This window comes from Jatropha curcas, chromosome 2 (assembly GCF_041381405.1).
Source record: "Jatropha curcas cultivar XTBG-Jc1 chromosome 2, XTBG_Jcur_1.0, whole genome shotgun sequence".
In the NCBI taxonomy this organism is placed as follows: Eukaryota; Viridiplantae; Streptophyta; class Magnoliopsida; order Malpighiales; family Euphorbiaceae; genus Jatropha; species Jatropha curcas.
In genome coordinates, this window is record NC_143152.1 from 2248486 (window position 1) to 2265062 (window position 16577).

The following is a 16577-nucleotide window of genomic DNA, read 5'->3' on the forward strand; positions in this document are numbered from 1 at the left end:
CCAGGCTTTTTAAACAAGTCGGCAACTCGACTTAAGCAGGAAGTTGGTTGACATAATATGAATTGACTTAACTACCCTCACCAATTAAAGTTAATTTACTTCATCAGAAAAAGGAGTTCTGGAAAGCTCGCGACCCCGCGTTTGCCCACTGCCTAGGGGACGACAGTTGCCTTTTGCTTTTTGTTATTATGACTTAAAGAGTATTTATCTTCCTTTTAAATTATTTTTTAATTAGTGCATATTAGAATTTGCGGTACATGTGCAAATAGAGTTTTTGTATGTGCATGAATTTCTGTTATTTTAATAAGAGAAAGATGCTACCTAATAGCATAGCATATTTTGATATGAATGGTAAAAAGAAGATATGGTTCATTTATGCTCAACTTGATAAGCTACCAGGAAATATGTTGCCATATCAAATGTAAATTTGAAAGTATTTCTATATGTAAATACATTACAATTAAAAAAAAATTGCCCGTGACACTACACATAAATTTTTCTCTTTTTAAATATTTGTCACGTTTAAAAAATAATATATTTTAAAATATTAGTCACATTTATAGTTGAAGGAGTAATAATTTTTTTCTTTGTTTAACCTTTGTATATGAACAGCAATTAATTTTTAAATTCCTAAAAAATTTAGTGTTTCAATATATTAAATTAAAGCAGTACTCAATAATTTATTGTAATTTAAATAAATTTAATAATTTTTTTAAAACACGCGAGACTCCGTATGTCACAAGTATTTAGAAACGAAGATAGTAATATTATAAAAACTCATTATATGATTATTATAGAAAATGTAAAATGAATAAGAAGTTGGAGAGTATATAAATCTTTTTTTGTTTGAAACTCAAACAGGCTTTATTTATTAATTAATCAAATCTAATGCCAACACATTTGAAGTACAAGATGGATGAACTAAATCTCATTCCATAAAAAAATCGATGCTCGAATTAATACGTGCTCAATCTGATTCACTGATTTTTTAATAAAAAAAATCGAAAAGAGACTGAAAATTATGAAAATTAACCGAGGAGAATTTTGCAATAATAAGAATAGAGCTAAAATATGAGTTGCATCGATTTTTGAAATCATGGAGAGCATTTAAATGATTCTATGCGAATATGTATACGTGTATTAAGCTTATTAGAGTTGGGTGATCAATATCAATTGATAGAATTAAATTGAATAATTTTTCAAACTATTGATTAACTCAATTTACTTTATTCTAATTATATTTGTTAGAAACAATTCATAGCATTAGAATTTTAGAAGATTATTATATAAATTTTAATGATTATGTATTTTCATTGTGAATTTAATTAGTTAAAAAGAAATTTTGTAATATTCCTCAGAGAAAAACTGAATTTTGTAATATCATTTCCATTACATCAAAATCATTTTCCAAATATAAATTATTATTTTCCCAAAGAATTTAAACAAAGATTAAACTTAGAGAAAAGTAATTCTAATTATTTATATTAAATAATTAAAATTATGTGACATAAAGATTATTTTATTAATATAATTATATCCCAATACCATTTAAATAATTTAGCTTTGAAAAGTATGTTTAATTGTTTATTTGGCAAATTTCAAATATTTATTTATTACATTGAATATTAAAATTTCAAATTATATACTATTGTACATGATATATAATTAAAAATTAAAAATAAAATCTTTAGAATATAAGTTAAAATATGAAATTTATTGCATGTTTTATATATTAATTTCTCTAAAATTATGCTTCATTTTATTTCTAAATGGAATTGGAATTTCGGTTTGAAGTGGAATATTCCAAAATCCTGTTTCACAACTAGAAACCAACTACGCCATTACACTTCGCAACAAGAGTTGTCTCTGTCTCCGTCCAGTGATGGCCATGGAACAGCGGTTTGCTCATTCCTTCATGTTTCTCTCTATCGTCTTCCAATTCATACTAACCGTCGGATTTTCTCATCAACTGCAATCTGCCATCAGGCTGAAAACGTCACAGGCGGAGGAGAACAGCCTTCGAGTAGGTGGCGACGGAGTGTTCAAGATAGCACTGTTTGCTGATCTTCATTTCGGAGAAGACGCCTGGACTGATTGGGGCCCAAAACAAGATGTGAACTCCGTCAAGGTTATGTCCACTGTGCTCGACCATGAAACTCCAGGTCCTGCTCAATTTTCTCTCTCTCTACACAGACACACACACATATATATACACACACATATAATTGAATGTAATGTAAGACGAACGCATGTTTGGTTTATTGACTCAGTTGAACTTAATTATTAATGGAGAGTGATGAAAATGGAGGTTTATGCATTATAGATTAGAAATTCAAGCTTTAACTCAGAACTCACTCGGATTTTATGAGTAGAAGCCTTCATTTGAACTCTAAACAGTAAGCATTAGGTTGAGTCAGGTTTTGATTGGAGCTCGAGTAGTGTACTGTATGCACATTCATTAGCACAATGGAATTGCAGATTTTGTAGTGTATCTTGGAGATGTAATAACTGCCAACAATATTCCAATTGCGAATGCAAGCTTATATTGGGATCAAGCAATCTCTCCAACAAGGGCCAGAGGCATACCGTGGGCTAGTGTTTTTGGAAATCATGATGATGCATCATTTGAATGGCCAATGGAGTGGTTTTCAGCCCCTGGAATTCCTCTAGTTCATTGCCCTGGAACTAATTCATCTTATTCAAGTAAGCATAAAGTTTCGAGACACTCAATTACTAAATATTTGAAATATTTTCTTTAATAAGAAATGAAAGACCTATTGTGCCTGAGTGTTTTACAAGATTGCTGCTAAATTTTTCTGAATATAGTTGCTTCTTTGAGCTGACCTATGATAAGTTTGAACCCAAATCTGTTTCGCAAGAGAAGAGATGAAGATTATGTTAGATTTACAAATAAATTTACCATAATTTTATCTTCCTTTGAGAAAATTAGTTGTTCTTTATAGTTCTTAGTTGTAATTTGAAGATAGGATGCAGTATGTTTGTTTTCTTGGATTATAGCATACCTTTTTATCAAGTCAAACAACCAAGCAAACAAAATGGTTTGTTATGTGATGCCTTAGGATAAAGAAATGAAGTGAACTGCTCTATTATCACAAGCAGGGCAAGTAATGTCCCTTTATATCGCTTCTGTGTGGAACAGATGATACTCAGGCATCTTTTTTTTTTCGTCTTGCCCGCTTAAATTGTATTTTTTAGATACCAATAAATCGCATAATATACCCAGTTATTTTTATCCCTTTTGTATGATTCCGACTGGATCATTTCCTTGTATCTGAGAAGAACTTCCAGATTAATAGGAAGGAAGTTTAATCGGAATGAATCAGAATTTTTCTTCTAAATTTTTCTTCTATGATTGATGTTATTTCATCTAAAACGGTTTTTCTTTAAGTTCAATGCATTCTCTATTTTGACGCTGAATTCCTTTTGGATACAAAAAGAAAAACAAAAATTATTCTTTTTGAATGAATTAGAGTTTGGTATTGATGGTTAATATTTTTATAGGATTTTTATTATAGGAACTGATAATAGCCCCTATTTCATGGAGATTTAATTACTATTCCAGCAAAAGAAACCTGCAGTTTCAGAGGCACGCAACGCATAGAGCTGATGAAAAAAGAGATTGAGGATAATAGTTTATCATTTTCAAGGAATGGCCCCAAAGGTCTCTGGCCAAGTATATCCAACTATGTCCTCCAAGTTGCATCCTCCACTGATCCAGAATCAAAAGTTGTGATTATGTACTTCCTTGATTCTGGTGGTGGTTCATATCCAGAAGTTATATCAAAGGCACAAGCAGAATGGTTCCAGCGTAAATCTCAAGAGATCAACCCTGATTCAAGGTAAACAAAATGTCAAGTACAAATTTCTTTGGACTTTTTAGCAGACATTTTAAGGATATGCTAAAATATTGTCCAATAGAATATTTTGGAGCTTGGATAGTATGTTGTGTGGTATGAGAGAATCAAAGAATCTGAATTTGATTAGGTAAATTACTGTCATCAAGGCATGTTAAGAAAAATTCTTCTTTTTTTTCCCCTACCATTTTTATCTCTTTTATTTTTGTTGTGCTTGGTCATTCATTATACATTTGTTTTTCTGTTTTGACAGGATTCCTGAGGTTATCTTTTGGCATATACCGAGCAAAGCATATAAGGAAGTGGCACCTTGGTTTGGTGTACACAAGCCTTGTGTGGGCTCTATTAATAGGGAACATGTTGCTGCTCAAGAAGCTGAATTTGGTATTATGGACATTCTCGTTAAAAGATCTTCAGTCAAGGTGAGGTCTTATTATATTTAATGCTACAGTCACTATGTACATTCATGTAAAATGCTTTTCTCTTGGGTTGAAAAGACTTATTGCATACATAAGTCTGTGTACATGCTCACACACATACATATACGCAAAGAATGAGAGGGTTTTTGCACTTCCCTGGAACTAAGATCTCCAGTGGTCCAGTGTTTAGCTAATTTGCCAATAAAATGGCCATGTGAGAGGATATCAAATCATAAGCCCATCAGACTTTGCCTGGCTTGGATATATGCTTGACAGGCTTGATGCCAGTTGTTGACTAGGCGGTATTTCTGTGGTCTTAGTAAAGATGGTTGAATGAAAAATGAGTTTCGCAAGTTGGCATAGTTATTGAAGGCAATGACACACTAAGGCATGGAGGGGTCCTGGAGCCTAGAAAAAAGGCGCAAGGCAGAGGGTGCAAGGTGCAGGAGTGCCTTTGAGAGACGCACAAAGAAGTGCCATTTTCTGGAAATGAAGTGAACATCAAATGTTGACATGAGAACAGCAGTCTCGACATTTTACATGTAGAAGTTTGAAAATGTAGGATAAGTAACCAATTAAATATGAATCCTTATATTTCAGAATTTATTTTCTGAAAAGACAAAAGGACACATATTAAACAAACATAGGAATTTATATCTTCAATGAAATACTAGTTCTAAAGAAATTGATTATGAAATTGTCTAGGTTGGGGCCAGAGACTTGATGTGTCTTGTGTGGCTAGCATTGCTGAAAGTTGAACCTCAAAAAAAGCTATATAGCTATGTTTTTCGGACATTGAAAATGACAAATGGGTCCTGTTGGTTATTATGGCAGGCAGTATTTGTGGGACACAACCATGGATTGGACTGGTGCTGCCCCTACAGGAAACTATGGCTGTGCTTTGCTAGGCATACTGGTTATGGTGGCTATGGAAATTGGGCCAGAGGAGCTAGAATTGTGGAGATAATAGAGCAGCCCTTTTCTATTAAGTCATGGATAAGAATGGAAAATGGTGATGTATATAGTGAAGTTCTTTTGAGTTCTTAACATCTTGCTTCTGTAATGTAATTCAACTGTGAAGGGCATATAGAATAATAGACAAAGGTAAAAGAAAAATGGGTATGTAACTCCATATGTAAATTTATATGACTCAGTAAATATCTTGAATCTCCTCGGACCGTAAAGCGTAAAGGTTTTTAACACTCTGATAAAGTGCGTTTTCTGGAATTTGAACTTGTGTTCTATCCTTATAGGAATTGAGATTGCTTACTACTCCAATTAACACATCGTTGGTTTTTTATGGTGATTCTCTAATGAAACATTTCATTGTAAAAAAAAAAAAGAGGATTCGAAAATAAAGTATTAAATTGATGAAAACTTTTGCAATAGAAGGTTTTGAACTTGAGACGTTTTCACTCTTAACATAATATATTTCTTTAAAAAATATTGTAATTTTTAGTGATTGAAAACTGCCACAGTTGAACTTTACATGAATTTTAATTTTATCATAAAAAAAAAAAAACTCTTAATAGAGAAAAATTCAAGTTGGGGGGCTCATTGTGAAGAAATTATAAATGTAGTGGTTTCAAAATGGAATTTAACAGACAAGTATACCAATCAAATCGATTGGCATGTGGAACCATTCTAATAGGCTAATTAATGCTGCTTTCCATAAATCAATCCCTTTAATTCTCTCCCCACAAGTCAAAACACCAGCCCAGTTTAAATGCTTGGTTGTGAGGAAATAATTTCAGTCAAAATGTCATAATATATACTCCCACAGATTTGTGGTTGATACCATCTTAATATATTTTCCAAAAATTAAATTAAATTTATTTTATTTTATTTTGATTTAATAGTTAGTTAAACCATCAAATTAATTAAAATTTTTACTTTAAATTAATCAACCGTTCAAATTACTAAATTAAATGACTTGACATGTAATTATAGATTAAATTGAAAATTAGTAAAATTTTCAGATTATCAGTTGAGCTATTGAGTTTGAGCTCAACTTTATAAAGCTAAAAGTAAAAAGACACTGTATCGAACTCCAACTTAAAAGTCTGAAAAAAATGGTATTAATTATAGACGTGAATTGGAAAAAATGTCATTTTTTTAATAATGATAAGATATAAAATTGTTAAAGGCAAAGAAAGAATTATAAGATATAAAATTTCCTTTCTTAATACCAAAATCTAATGAAGCAAAGAGCTTCAATGTTGGCAAATGGGTGTTTGTGAGAGTAATTATAGTCATAATGATCGTAAACATGTTATTTCCTTGGCTTTTTTGTATTCTTATTCATACCAAATTAATTACATAGTCAAGTTGCTATTTGGGTTTTCAGAAAAAAAGAAAAAGAAAGAATGTAAAGTTGGTAGTTGAGTTTCATGTAATCAAAGAAGCATATGCAATCTAATTTTTAATATTAATTCATTATTACATGGTCAAAAGTAGGCATGGTCACCGGTTCGGTTCTAACCGGAATCGAATCATACTGTAGACAAATGGAACTGGACCGGAACCGGCGGTTCAAGGGTCGGTTAAGGTTCATGTGAATCTTAAAATATGAACCGGAACCGGCGGTTCCGGTCCGGTTCGAACCAGATGCACAAAAAAATTGTAGCTTAAAATTTTTATAAAAAAATTTATATTACGTAATTTGATTGTAGTTGATTTGATTTATGGTGAAGAGAAGTACAATGGTACATAAGTTATAAAAAGTGGTAAAAAAAATACACATTTTTTTACTTAATTTATATAAAAAATGGTACATGAATAGTTGATTTATATATAAAAAAAAAAACTTTCAAGTGTATAAAAAAAAGAGTGTAACGAATAGTTTTTGATATAATAGGTGTTTTTTTATTTATTTTTTGGTAAATAAATTTTATTCATTTTTTAATCATTTATTTATTTATTTACTCTAATTTACTAAATTATCCAAAAATATAGTTGTTATTTTTCTATTATAAGAGACAATTTGGGAAACTAATAAATGAGAAACATGTATAAATATGATGAGTTGATGATTTTTTATTTCACAACCAATTATATCATAACTCTTCTCTTATTATCAATCAAAATTCTTTCAAATTTCCATATTTCATTATTTTTTCTATTGCTTTATTTTTCTTAATATTGAAATTATCTATTGTTTATTTTTTATTTTCTTACATCTAATTCCAAATTCTTTTTCTAATCTCAATTTTTTCCATTCATAAATTTACTTCATTTGATTTTTTTAATAATTTTCTTAGTATTTGAAAATAATAATTTCCAACTCATTTCATTAATTTTATATTCCATTTATAGTTTTCTATATTAGTGAATTAGCAAAATTTGTAAATTTAATATAATAATAGTTCTAAGTTAGTTAATAGAAGTTTTTCTTTTAAAATTTTATAATAATTTATTTAGTTAATAAAATTTAAACATTTTAAAATTATTATTTATTTATGAATTCGGAATCAAAATTTTATTATTTTTTTAAAAATTTGCGTAATGCCGGAACCGAATTGGAATCGTAATTCTAACCGTCGGTTCGCCGGAACTGTGCCGGAACCGGAACCGGACCGAAACCGGAAGTTCAAGGGTCGATTCCGATTTAAAATTTTAAACATCTCGAACCGGCGGTTCACTGAACCGGCCATGCCTAGTCAAAAGTTGCTTTTTTAATTTTTATTTTCTAGTGATGATTAGTTAATCCATATCTTTATATTACAACTTAGGCTTGGTCATTGTCCTTTGAGCCTTTACTATACTTTCACGAAAGTGCTTTTTATAAATACTACAAGCAGAAATATTTTATTATTCTAATTAGGGGCTTGATCATAAAAACTTTTATTATTGCCATTTGCTAGTATTTGAAATGTCATAAAAAAAAAAAAAAGAAGCTAGCTTAGCAAACTATTTTTTCTTTTTGAAAGCAAAAGCTTAGCAAACTATTAATTTCCTTCTATTTCAGAATGCAATTTATGCCAAAGTTATAAATTAGAGTATAATCATAAATTAAAAAAAAAATATCTAGGGTATGTTCGACGACAGCTTTTCGAGTAGCTTTTTAAATGTTATTTTTATAGTGTTCGGTAACATAGTATTTGAATTAGTTTTTAGAGATTAATATAACGTTGTATAAAAGATTAATCTCGTAATGTTTAGTGTTAAGAAAAACTATTCAAACTATTAAACGCTATTAAAACAGTTAATAGCTACTCAAATAATTAATTTTGCCGAAAATGCTCATAGACTACAATTATAATAAATCAAAAAGCTTGGAGCAAATAAATATATTAGGCCATAAAAATTATTCATATTGAATTTTTATGAGATATTAATTAATCAAATTATATTCATTTATTACAAGTTGAATATTAAGACATGAAGGGAGGACCAAAGATTTTCTTTTTTTATCAACTTAATTAATAAGATAAGGCAAGCTCTAAAAAGGAGTGGGACTAAAATCTTCAAATCTATCAATGAGGGAAAAGAAAAGAAAAGAAAAGAAAAGAAAATACCTTCTATTCTTTGCATGATTACATGCACAGCTAAAAAGCCAAAAGCCACCTTTTGCTCTTCTTATAAACACAATTCAAAGAAGCTCAATTAAACAAAAGCTCTCTAACTTGTTTATAGATTATCTTCTTAAGACTTCAACAGCTCAAAAGCAACATTTGTACTATTTAATGTTGGGACATTGTAGTAAGGCAAATAATAGCTAAAAGTTCCAATTTCATGGCCAAAGAAATTGGTTAAGTACACATGGGTTGGCTTATCATTCACAATGTGGGGCTAAACTTCTCATGTCTTGTTGTAAATTAAATTGCAACAATTGTAGGTCCAATTTCTAGAGTTGTTAAATTTCATATCAAATGCAAAGAAAGAATATACAAAAGCATCAATATTTTAAAAAAAATATTCTATAAAATTTAAAATAACACTAAATAAGCTAACTGAACAGGTCCATATAAGAAAATTGAAAAATCAATATGAAAAAAATGTCGATCGAATTGTGTTGAAATATTCAAATATATATACTATTAGTAATATATTGTTAATGAAATATATTCAAAGTTGCTATAATAAACATTAAAATATGATTTTTTTTCTAAAAATTAATCATTAATTAATATAAATTATGTAAATGAAATATACATATTCAAAGTTGCTATAATTAATAATTAATCATTAATTATTATAAATTATTTTTCTATCTGAAATAAACCCTAATTAATCGATAAACTAAACTGATAGAAAGTAATTAACCGCTATAAATTATTTATTTTATAAAAGTACCTCAAAGAACACTATCAAATTTTATAAATATTTATACTCAGTAATCAAATAACTGTCTCTAATACATAAAGTTACAAACCTAACAATTTTATACTCTTTAAAATTATATTACTATTACATTGGCTAAATGTGGTTTAGCAATAAACTCAAATTCACTATTAGCCAAAACCTTACAAATTTTAAAAAAGGAGAAAAAAAAAAGAGGGTATGCCCATACCAATTCCTTTTTCCAAGTGGATGGAGAAAATGGCATCACACATGCATTACATGCTTCAATGCCTCTAAAATTTTGACTAACACATGTATGCATGTTACTTTCATTAGTTAAACATTGCTCTCTCATAAAACCAATACATTTTTTCTTTTTAGCACCATCTATTTTTATATTATCTCTTATATTATGAGTTAATAATTCAATAATTGAATATTTGATATATTTAAAAATTCAGAGATTTAAATATATCGCGTAATATATTATAAATTTTATTTAATATACTCGATCACTGAATTATTAATTTAGTGATTTTTTTCTAAATAACAATTACTATCACTTGCATGTCTGAAATTAATATAGAATTAACGTAGAATAATATTTTTCTTCACTCATTTTGGCAAGTGAGTTTGTAGCAAGCATTGGTTTTTTTCCCCCCATTACTACGACATATGTAATTGTGAGGAAGCATACAAATTCCACATGCAAAAGAATGCTTGTTAGATTATTTCCACATAAAAAATTCCAAGGATCTCACGGTTCCCAAAATTGTGGACACAAATTAAATCCTTAATTTCTATATATATATATATATATTTTTTTTTAATTATGTGCATATGTCATTGATTTTAGGGTTTTCATTTGTCTTATGGTTAAATAAAAGAATTCCAAATGAAAATATTCATACGTAATTTTAATTTCTTCTCAAATAAATATCTAAATAGTTAAAATTTAAGATTTTTGTAAAGAGTGTTTATTATTTGAATCCGATAAAAGGGAGGCAAGAGAATAATAGAAATTATGATTTTTGAAATTTTATAATGTTTTTTATTTTTTTGTTATCTTAATAAATATATTTTTTAAAAATTAAATTGATAAGCTTACACTTATAAGAATTGAGTTCGTTTACTATCTTAATTCACATGTTGCGAGGATGAACACATTGGTAGTATTATATGACTTGTTTGGAAATAAATCAATTTTTTTTATAACAAAATTAAAAATTTATTATTATTATTATTATTATTATTATTATTATGAAGGAAAAGAAAATACATTTCTCAATTTGGGAAATATGATTAAGAATAATAAAAGGATAATATAGTAACTCCATTTAGCAAAAGCAGATATTGAAACGGTCAGTGGCAGTTGTTCAAAAAGACATTTGGAGGAGAGAGAAGCGAATGGGACCCCCCATGAAGTAGAACAGACTTGCAAACAAGTCATCATCTTCCCTTTGCTTCCATTTCTTGACACATCACCCTCTTTATTTCTCGTACCTTTTTTTTCAAATCTCTTAAATACTCACTATTCCAAAACAACTAACATATACATATATATATATATATATATATACACTTTCAAAACAGTAACCAAAACCCAGTTCAATTCTTAATGGATTCTTCAATCCTTTTCTTGTTTCTATACCCATGAAGTGATCTCCAAGCTTCAAGATTCAGTTCAAGATTCAAGATTATATTTTCAAGATTCATTTCATTTTCTTGATGATAACATGAACCTTGTGCTTAATAGCTTCATCTATTTATGGAAGGCTCTCAAGACAGGTCACTTTGTGTTCTTCTATCCTGTGATGATTGATACTGCCATAAATTAGACAGGTAATACTTCGTTTTTCTCTTTCTTTCTTTCTTTTTTCTTTTTTAATTTTTAATTTTTAATTTTTACATAATAAATATTTCAAGAAACTGAGCATCAAGATTCAAATTGTAATTTTCTTGACATGAGTAAAACAAATATTCCATTTGATTATTAAAGTTTTTTATTATATTATGAAGTAAATATGAGACTATCACTAAATTTATAAAATCTTGAGATTCCTGTTTATGATAATGACACTTTTATATTATTTTTATATTATGGGATAAATATTTTATAGGTATTCTAATATTTAGTACAGAAGTCAAACATGAGTACATAGTCTTTTAGCAACATTTCATGCTTTTCTTATTGCAGAAATGGTTTGCGAATTTGTGATTTCTTTTCCAAATTTCAGGTTTGCTTGAAGAAATAGAAGATGAAGTTAGTTTAATAAATTGGGTTAATGAAAATTCAGAAAAATCTCCAATGGGAAGGAGAACTTGCTGGTTTGGTTTGTTAAAGAAGCTATTTGTTTCAGAGCAAAAACCAAAAACAGAGAAGGTAAATGTCAAAAAAAAAAAAAAACAGAGAAGGTTCATTTCCTCTGTTTCTTAATTTTTTTTTCTAAGTATTTAATTTTCTTTAAAATAAAACATTTACTAAAGATTTTCCTTTTCTTTTCTTTTCTCTAAGTCTAAAAATCTGCAAAAATCAAAGAGGTGGAGATGGATTCTTGGAAGGCTAAAGTTTAAGCAACGCCCTGCTCTGCTTCCTCCATCACCGCAGAGGAGTATAGATGAAGCAACAGAAAAGCAGAGAAAGTTTGCACTGACTGTAGCTCTTGCGACGGCGGCTGCGGCTGAGGCTGCCGTCGCAGCTGCTCATGCAGCCGCTGAGGTTGTCCGGCTTACCGGTTCTTCTCAATCCTCTCATTGTCATCATTTCAGCAAGAAAGATGAACACTTGGCTGCTATTAAGATACAGAGTGCTTTCCGTGCCTATCTTGTAAGCTTCAAGATATAAATTTTCTTATATATATAATGAAAGCTATTTCAAGCAATTTAAACTTAAGTTTACTGATGATCATTAAACTTGCTTAATTCTGTTTATGGCATTGATTGAATAGTAGTTAAGAATTTCCAGTTATTAGGTATTAGGAATTCTATCTGAATGCAACTTTTCATTAGTTCAACTGCTTCAAAAATATCATTTCTGGTTTCTGATTCCATTCGGTGAGTTGTAATGGGATGTCATTTAAATTTTCATTGTAATGGCTATGTATTTAATTATATTACATTACATTTCACTATCGCTCGACTGACCGGAGCAAAGTGTTTTGGCTTGTTTTTATCAAGAAATTTGCATGCGGTTCTTGAAATGGCATATCAGAACTATTTTTGTAGCTGCATTAATAATGCTCTAACCCTAATGAAGAAATTTTGAACTACCAAAATAGGCAAGGAAAGCTTTGCGAGCATTGAAGGGATTAGTAAGACTTCAAGCTATCGTCCGTGGCCGAGCTGCTAGACGCGAACTAACCATGAAATTGAAGCGTTTGCCATCTAATGCAAAAGCACGAATCCAGGTCAGAGCTAAAAATAATACTGATCATTACATAGATGGCGAAAATAAGCAAATTTTCAAATCCAAGGCATTGGGAGATGCAGATACTAAGGTAGGTTAAGGTTACAATACTAAATAAAATGTTTTGTTCGAATGAATTTCATAAGTGAATTATGTTTTTGGAGTACAATTTTGATTGGCGAGGTGTTATTAATTTATTTTTCATGTCATCAACTAGGGGAAGAACCATGAGAAGGATCTGCAATCAGTTCAGATGGTAAAATCTAAAATCTAAAAAGTATATGATGAATTTTGCTTCTTTATTTATGATTTTAATTATTTTTAATTTCATGTGTATAGCTTGAATGCAAAAGCCAAAGATGTTGGGATTACAGTATGCTTTCGAAGGAAGAGATGGAAGCCTTATGGTTCAAAAAACAAGAAGCCAATATCAAAAGAGACAGGATGATGAAATACTCATTTTCACATCGGGTAATTGACAATAGAATTTGATTTAATTATATTGAATTATCGTATGAAATTCCAAATGTATTCTTGGGAATTCCTTCCCATGTTCAAATTCCAAAATTAATTACATTTTAGGAGAGGAGAAACAGTCATATGTTTGAAGAATCAGTACCCAACAAAGAAATTAGCAGTCCCAGCAATTGGTTAGAACAATTGGCGAACAAAGACATATACACTAGAGAAGAAATGGAGAATCTGAAATCAACTAGTGATCTGCTTGGTGCAATGCAAATTAGAACAAGAAGTACGCGAAAACAAGATTCTATAGATGGATTAAATTCACCAGTACTATCATTTCCAAGAAGATCATTTTGTCGAACACATCGGAGTACTACTTCAGGAGATGAAAGTAGTCCAGTTTTTCCGACTTACATGGCAGCGACAGAATCTGCAAAGGCAAAGGCAAGGTCGATGAGCACGCCGAGGCAACGAATAGATGATGGTTTTAACTTATCATACAAGAATGGAGTATGTTTTTGGTCTTCTTATAATGATCAAATGTTTGATAATTGCAGAAAGAGTGGATATGCATAGAGTGAACTTATTACATGTAGAGGAGTTTTTATATCTTGTATTGATCGATACATGAAACTGTTTGATTCACTCTGAAATTGAAATAGACTGAAATGATTCTTTATTTTGAATTTTCAAAATCATACATAAGATATAATTATAAAGAAACATAAGAACTCATACGCATAATGCATATATATAGTAAATTAAAATTTACAGACACAAATATACTTATTGCCCCATCATTCTTACGAAGATCTCAATGCTCAAAATTATGATTATTAATTAATAGAGAAAAAATTTCCTAACTCTTCAATTAAAATTGACTTCATATTTAGGCTGTTTGTTTGGCAAGAAAAGTCCCCAGTATTTCTCGTATTCCGGACTTTTTTGATTCTCATCAAACATAGCAAAAATGTAAGTTTCTATAGCTTTTCCAGGCCTTCTTGGAGTTCCCTTTTTAACATGTTGAATCAAATTGTTATTATAAGTTCTTGCATTTTCTACTGAAGTGGCTTTTCCTCCGGCTGTCGGCCATCCACTCTCTGCTACAACTATATCTAAAGATCTTCCACCTGATTTCTCTAATGCAGCATAAACCGCATCAAGAATGGCATCAAAGAGATTTTGATAGCTAAGCGGCGGATCGGAGACAACCGTAGAAGGAGCCGTAAAAAGAGCATAGTCGAGACGAATATCACCGGAATTCTCTATGTAACTGAAATAAGGATATATATTCACAAGTAATGGCGATCCATTCGCTACCAGAAATTGGATAAGCGGGTCAAGTATTGGACGATATTCTTGTTTGAAAGAGCCTATAGAAGGAGGGTATGACTCGGCAAGTACGCCAGTGTCAATAGCTGTAGAAACTTTAATAGCATCTCCTAAACCAGCTGATAGAAGCGCATTACGTGTGTTCATCATAGCAGGTACTAGAAATTGGGCAAAGGAATCTGAAGGGTGGACTTCGTTTCCAACAGAAATGTAACGAAACTTGACGTTGGGATAACGTTGTACATTGTTTTGAACCCATGTGTTTGCTTCTGCTTGACTAGAAGCAACGCGTTGAAGATCAGAGTTTGGAAGACCTAAAATGAGCTCAATATTGGAGCCTTCTAAGGCTTCTTGAGCTGCTTGGTCTGGAGCGTAGATTCGCATTCGGCGAATGCCATTCTGGTTAAAGAGAGAGATAACTTCCGGTGGGGGTGGCAGGTTATTGCCAAGCATTCCATAGCAAACACCTATTTGAGCACCTGCATTACAAAGAGTAACAATACACAGTCTTTTTTATCAGCAAATTAATTAATTTATAAATATAAATCATGAAAACCTTAACATTTTCAGGAAACTAAATCCGAGCCATCAGACTTCCTTTTATACCCAAACCTAACCCGAAGATGTTAAGTAAAAAACCGTTCGGGGATACCTGTTGCATTGAGGGTAGCAAGTAGGAGCACTAAAAGTAGCATCTTGGAGGTTGTGGAAGGGCTTTTGCCATCTGAACAAGAGCTAGCCATCCTTAAAGAAATAGATAATAAACTTACGAGAGCTCCAAGCATATTGCCTTCTTCACTAGCTCCTCTATTTATATTAGAAACAAGAGCACTGTATTTAATTTCCATTTGATCTATTAAGGTATATAAATTTCTTATTTAGTTCTGTTTTTCCCTATTTAGGATTTAAATTTGTTTTCCTATTTAAGTGAGATTATGTTTTCTTATTTAGCTAATATTTTAGTTTCCGTGGAACATTGAAGGGATTGGTAAGACTTGAAGCTGTTAGACACCAAGTAATGAAATTGAAGGGATTACAGTATGCTGTCAAAGGAAGACAGTGGCTTTTCCAGGCCATCCACTAAAGAACTTCCAACAGCAATATAGTAAATTAATTTGTAACCACCAATGAGACTTAATGTCCTGTTCTTATATTTCAGTTAATATAACAAAATTCTATATCAAAATACTTGTTGAATTTAAAATAATCTTAATTTTTTTTCTTACTATTATGAATTTCTACTTAATTCCTAATGTTATTATTAGGCATTTAAAATAATTAATAAAATTTCTACTTTATAATAAATATCTTTCATTATTTTTGTATAAATTATTTTGAAGATCAAATCTCATTTGTCATAAAAATTTGATCGGTGCTTCTTTGAATTTATACTTAAAATAATAGAATTAATAAATTTAAAGTCTAATTAATTCCAACCCATTTTGATTTGAACAGAATCCATATAGTTAAAGCTTGTAATAGTCTAAGATTTAAAGAGATATCTCGAATATTTATTTAATTCAATTCGTTAAATATTTTTTAATTCAAATCTGATCATTAATTTTAAAATTTAATGTTACAGTAACTATTGATTATTATGTTGAATAAAAAAATAATATCTAAATATTATAATAAATAAATAATACTAAATGATATTAGATTTATATAGATAGAGAAAATAATAATAAATATAAAAATAATACTAAATAGAGAAGAGATTAAAAAAAAAAAAAGAGAATTTGAATAGAGATAAAAATATAAGCTCGTATATTTTTGGATAAATAAATAACATTAGAT

At 29.9% G+C, this 16577-nt stretch overlaps 3 protein-coding genes across 7 annotated transcripts; 2 read left to right on the forward strand and 1 right to left on the reverse strand.

The window, feature by feature from the left end:
- Positions 1-1781: 1781 nt before the first annotated feature.
- PAP16 (purple acid phosphatase 16) lies at positions 1782-5521 on the forward strand. Of its 5 annotated transcripts, XM_089717227.1 has the most exons (6): positions 1782-1899; positions 1987-2162; positions 2479-2703; positions 3566-3860; positions 4129-4297; positions 5000-5521. In XM_089717227.1, exons 1-6 carry the CDS (start codon positions 1883-1885, stop codon positions 5339-5341), a joined length of 1224 nt encoding a protein of 407 aa, XP_089573353.1. In that variant the 5' UTR covers positions 1782-1882; the 3' UTR covers positions 5342-5521. The 5 variants fall into 5 exon arrangements, with proteins under 5 accessions (XP_089573353.1, XP_089573351.1, XP_089573352.1 ...); XM_089717225.1 differs by having other exon boundaries at positions 1800-2162; XM_089717226.1 differs by having other exon boundaries at positions 1801-2162; positions 3584-3860.
- A 5609-nt stretch (positions 5522-11130) lies between these two features.
- On the forward strand, positions 11131-14127 carry LOC105645099 (protein IQ-DOMAIN 12). The gene is made up of 7 exons (XM_089717507.1): positions 11131-11419; positions 11815-11960; positions 12093-12404; positions 12856-13074; positions 13201-13239; positions 13323-13454; positions 13566-14127. The coding sequence occupies exons 2-7, from the start codon at positions 11886-11888 to the stop codon at positions 14022-14024; spliced, it is 1236 nt and encodes a 411-aa protein (XP_089573633.1). The 5' UTR covers positions 11131-11419; positions 11815-11885; the 3' UTR covers positions 14025-14127.
- Positions 14128-14261: 134 nt separating this feature from the next.
- LOC149498032 (glucan endo-1,3-beta-glucosidase, basic isoform-like) lies at positions 14262-15750 on the reverse strand. Its single transcript, XM_089718077.1, has 2 exons — positions 15433-15750; positions 14262-15259 (listed from the first exon to the last, which is right to left on the reverse strand). Exons 1-2 carry the CDS (start codon positions 15626-15628, stop codon positions 14316-14318), a joined length of 1140 nt encoding a protein of 379 aa, XP_089574203.1. The 5' UTR covers positions 15629-15750; the 3' UTR covers positions 14262-14315.
- Positions 15751-16577: the final 827 nt, after the last annotated feature.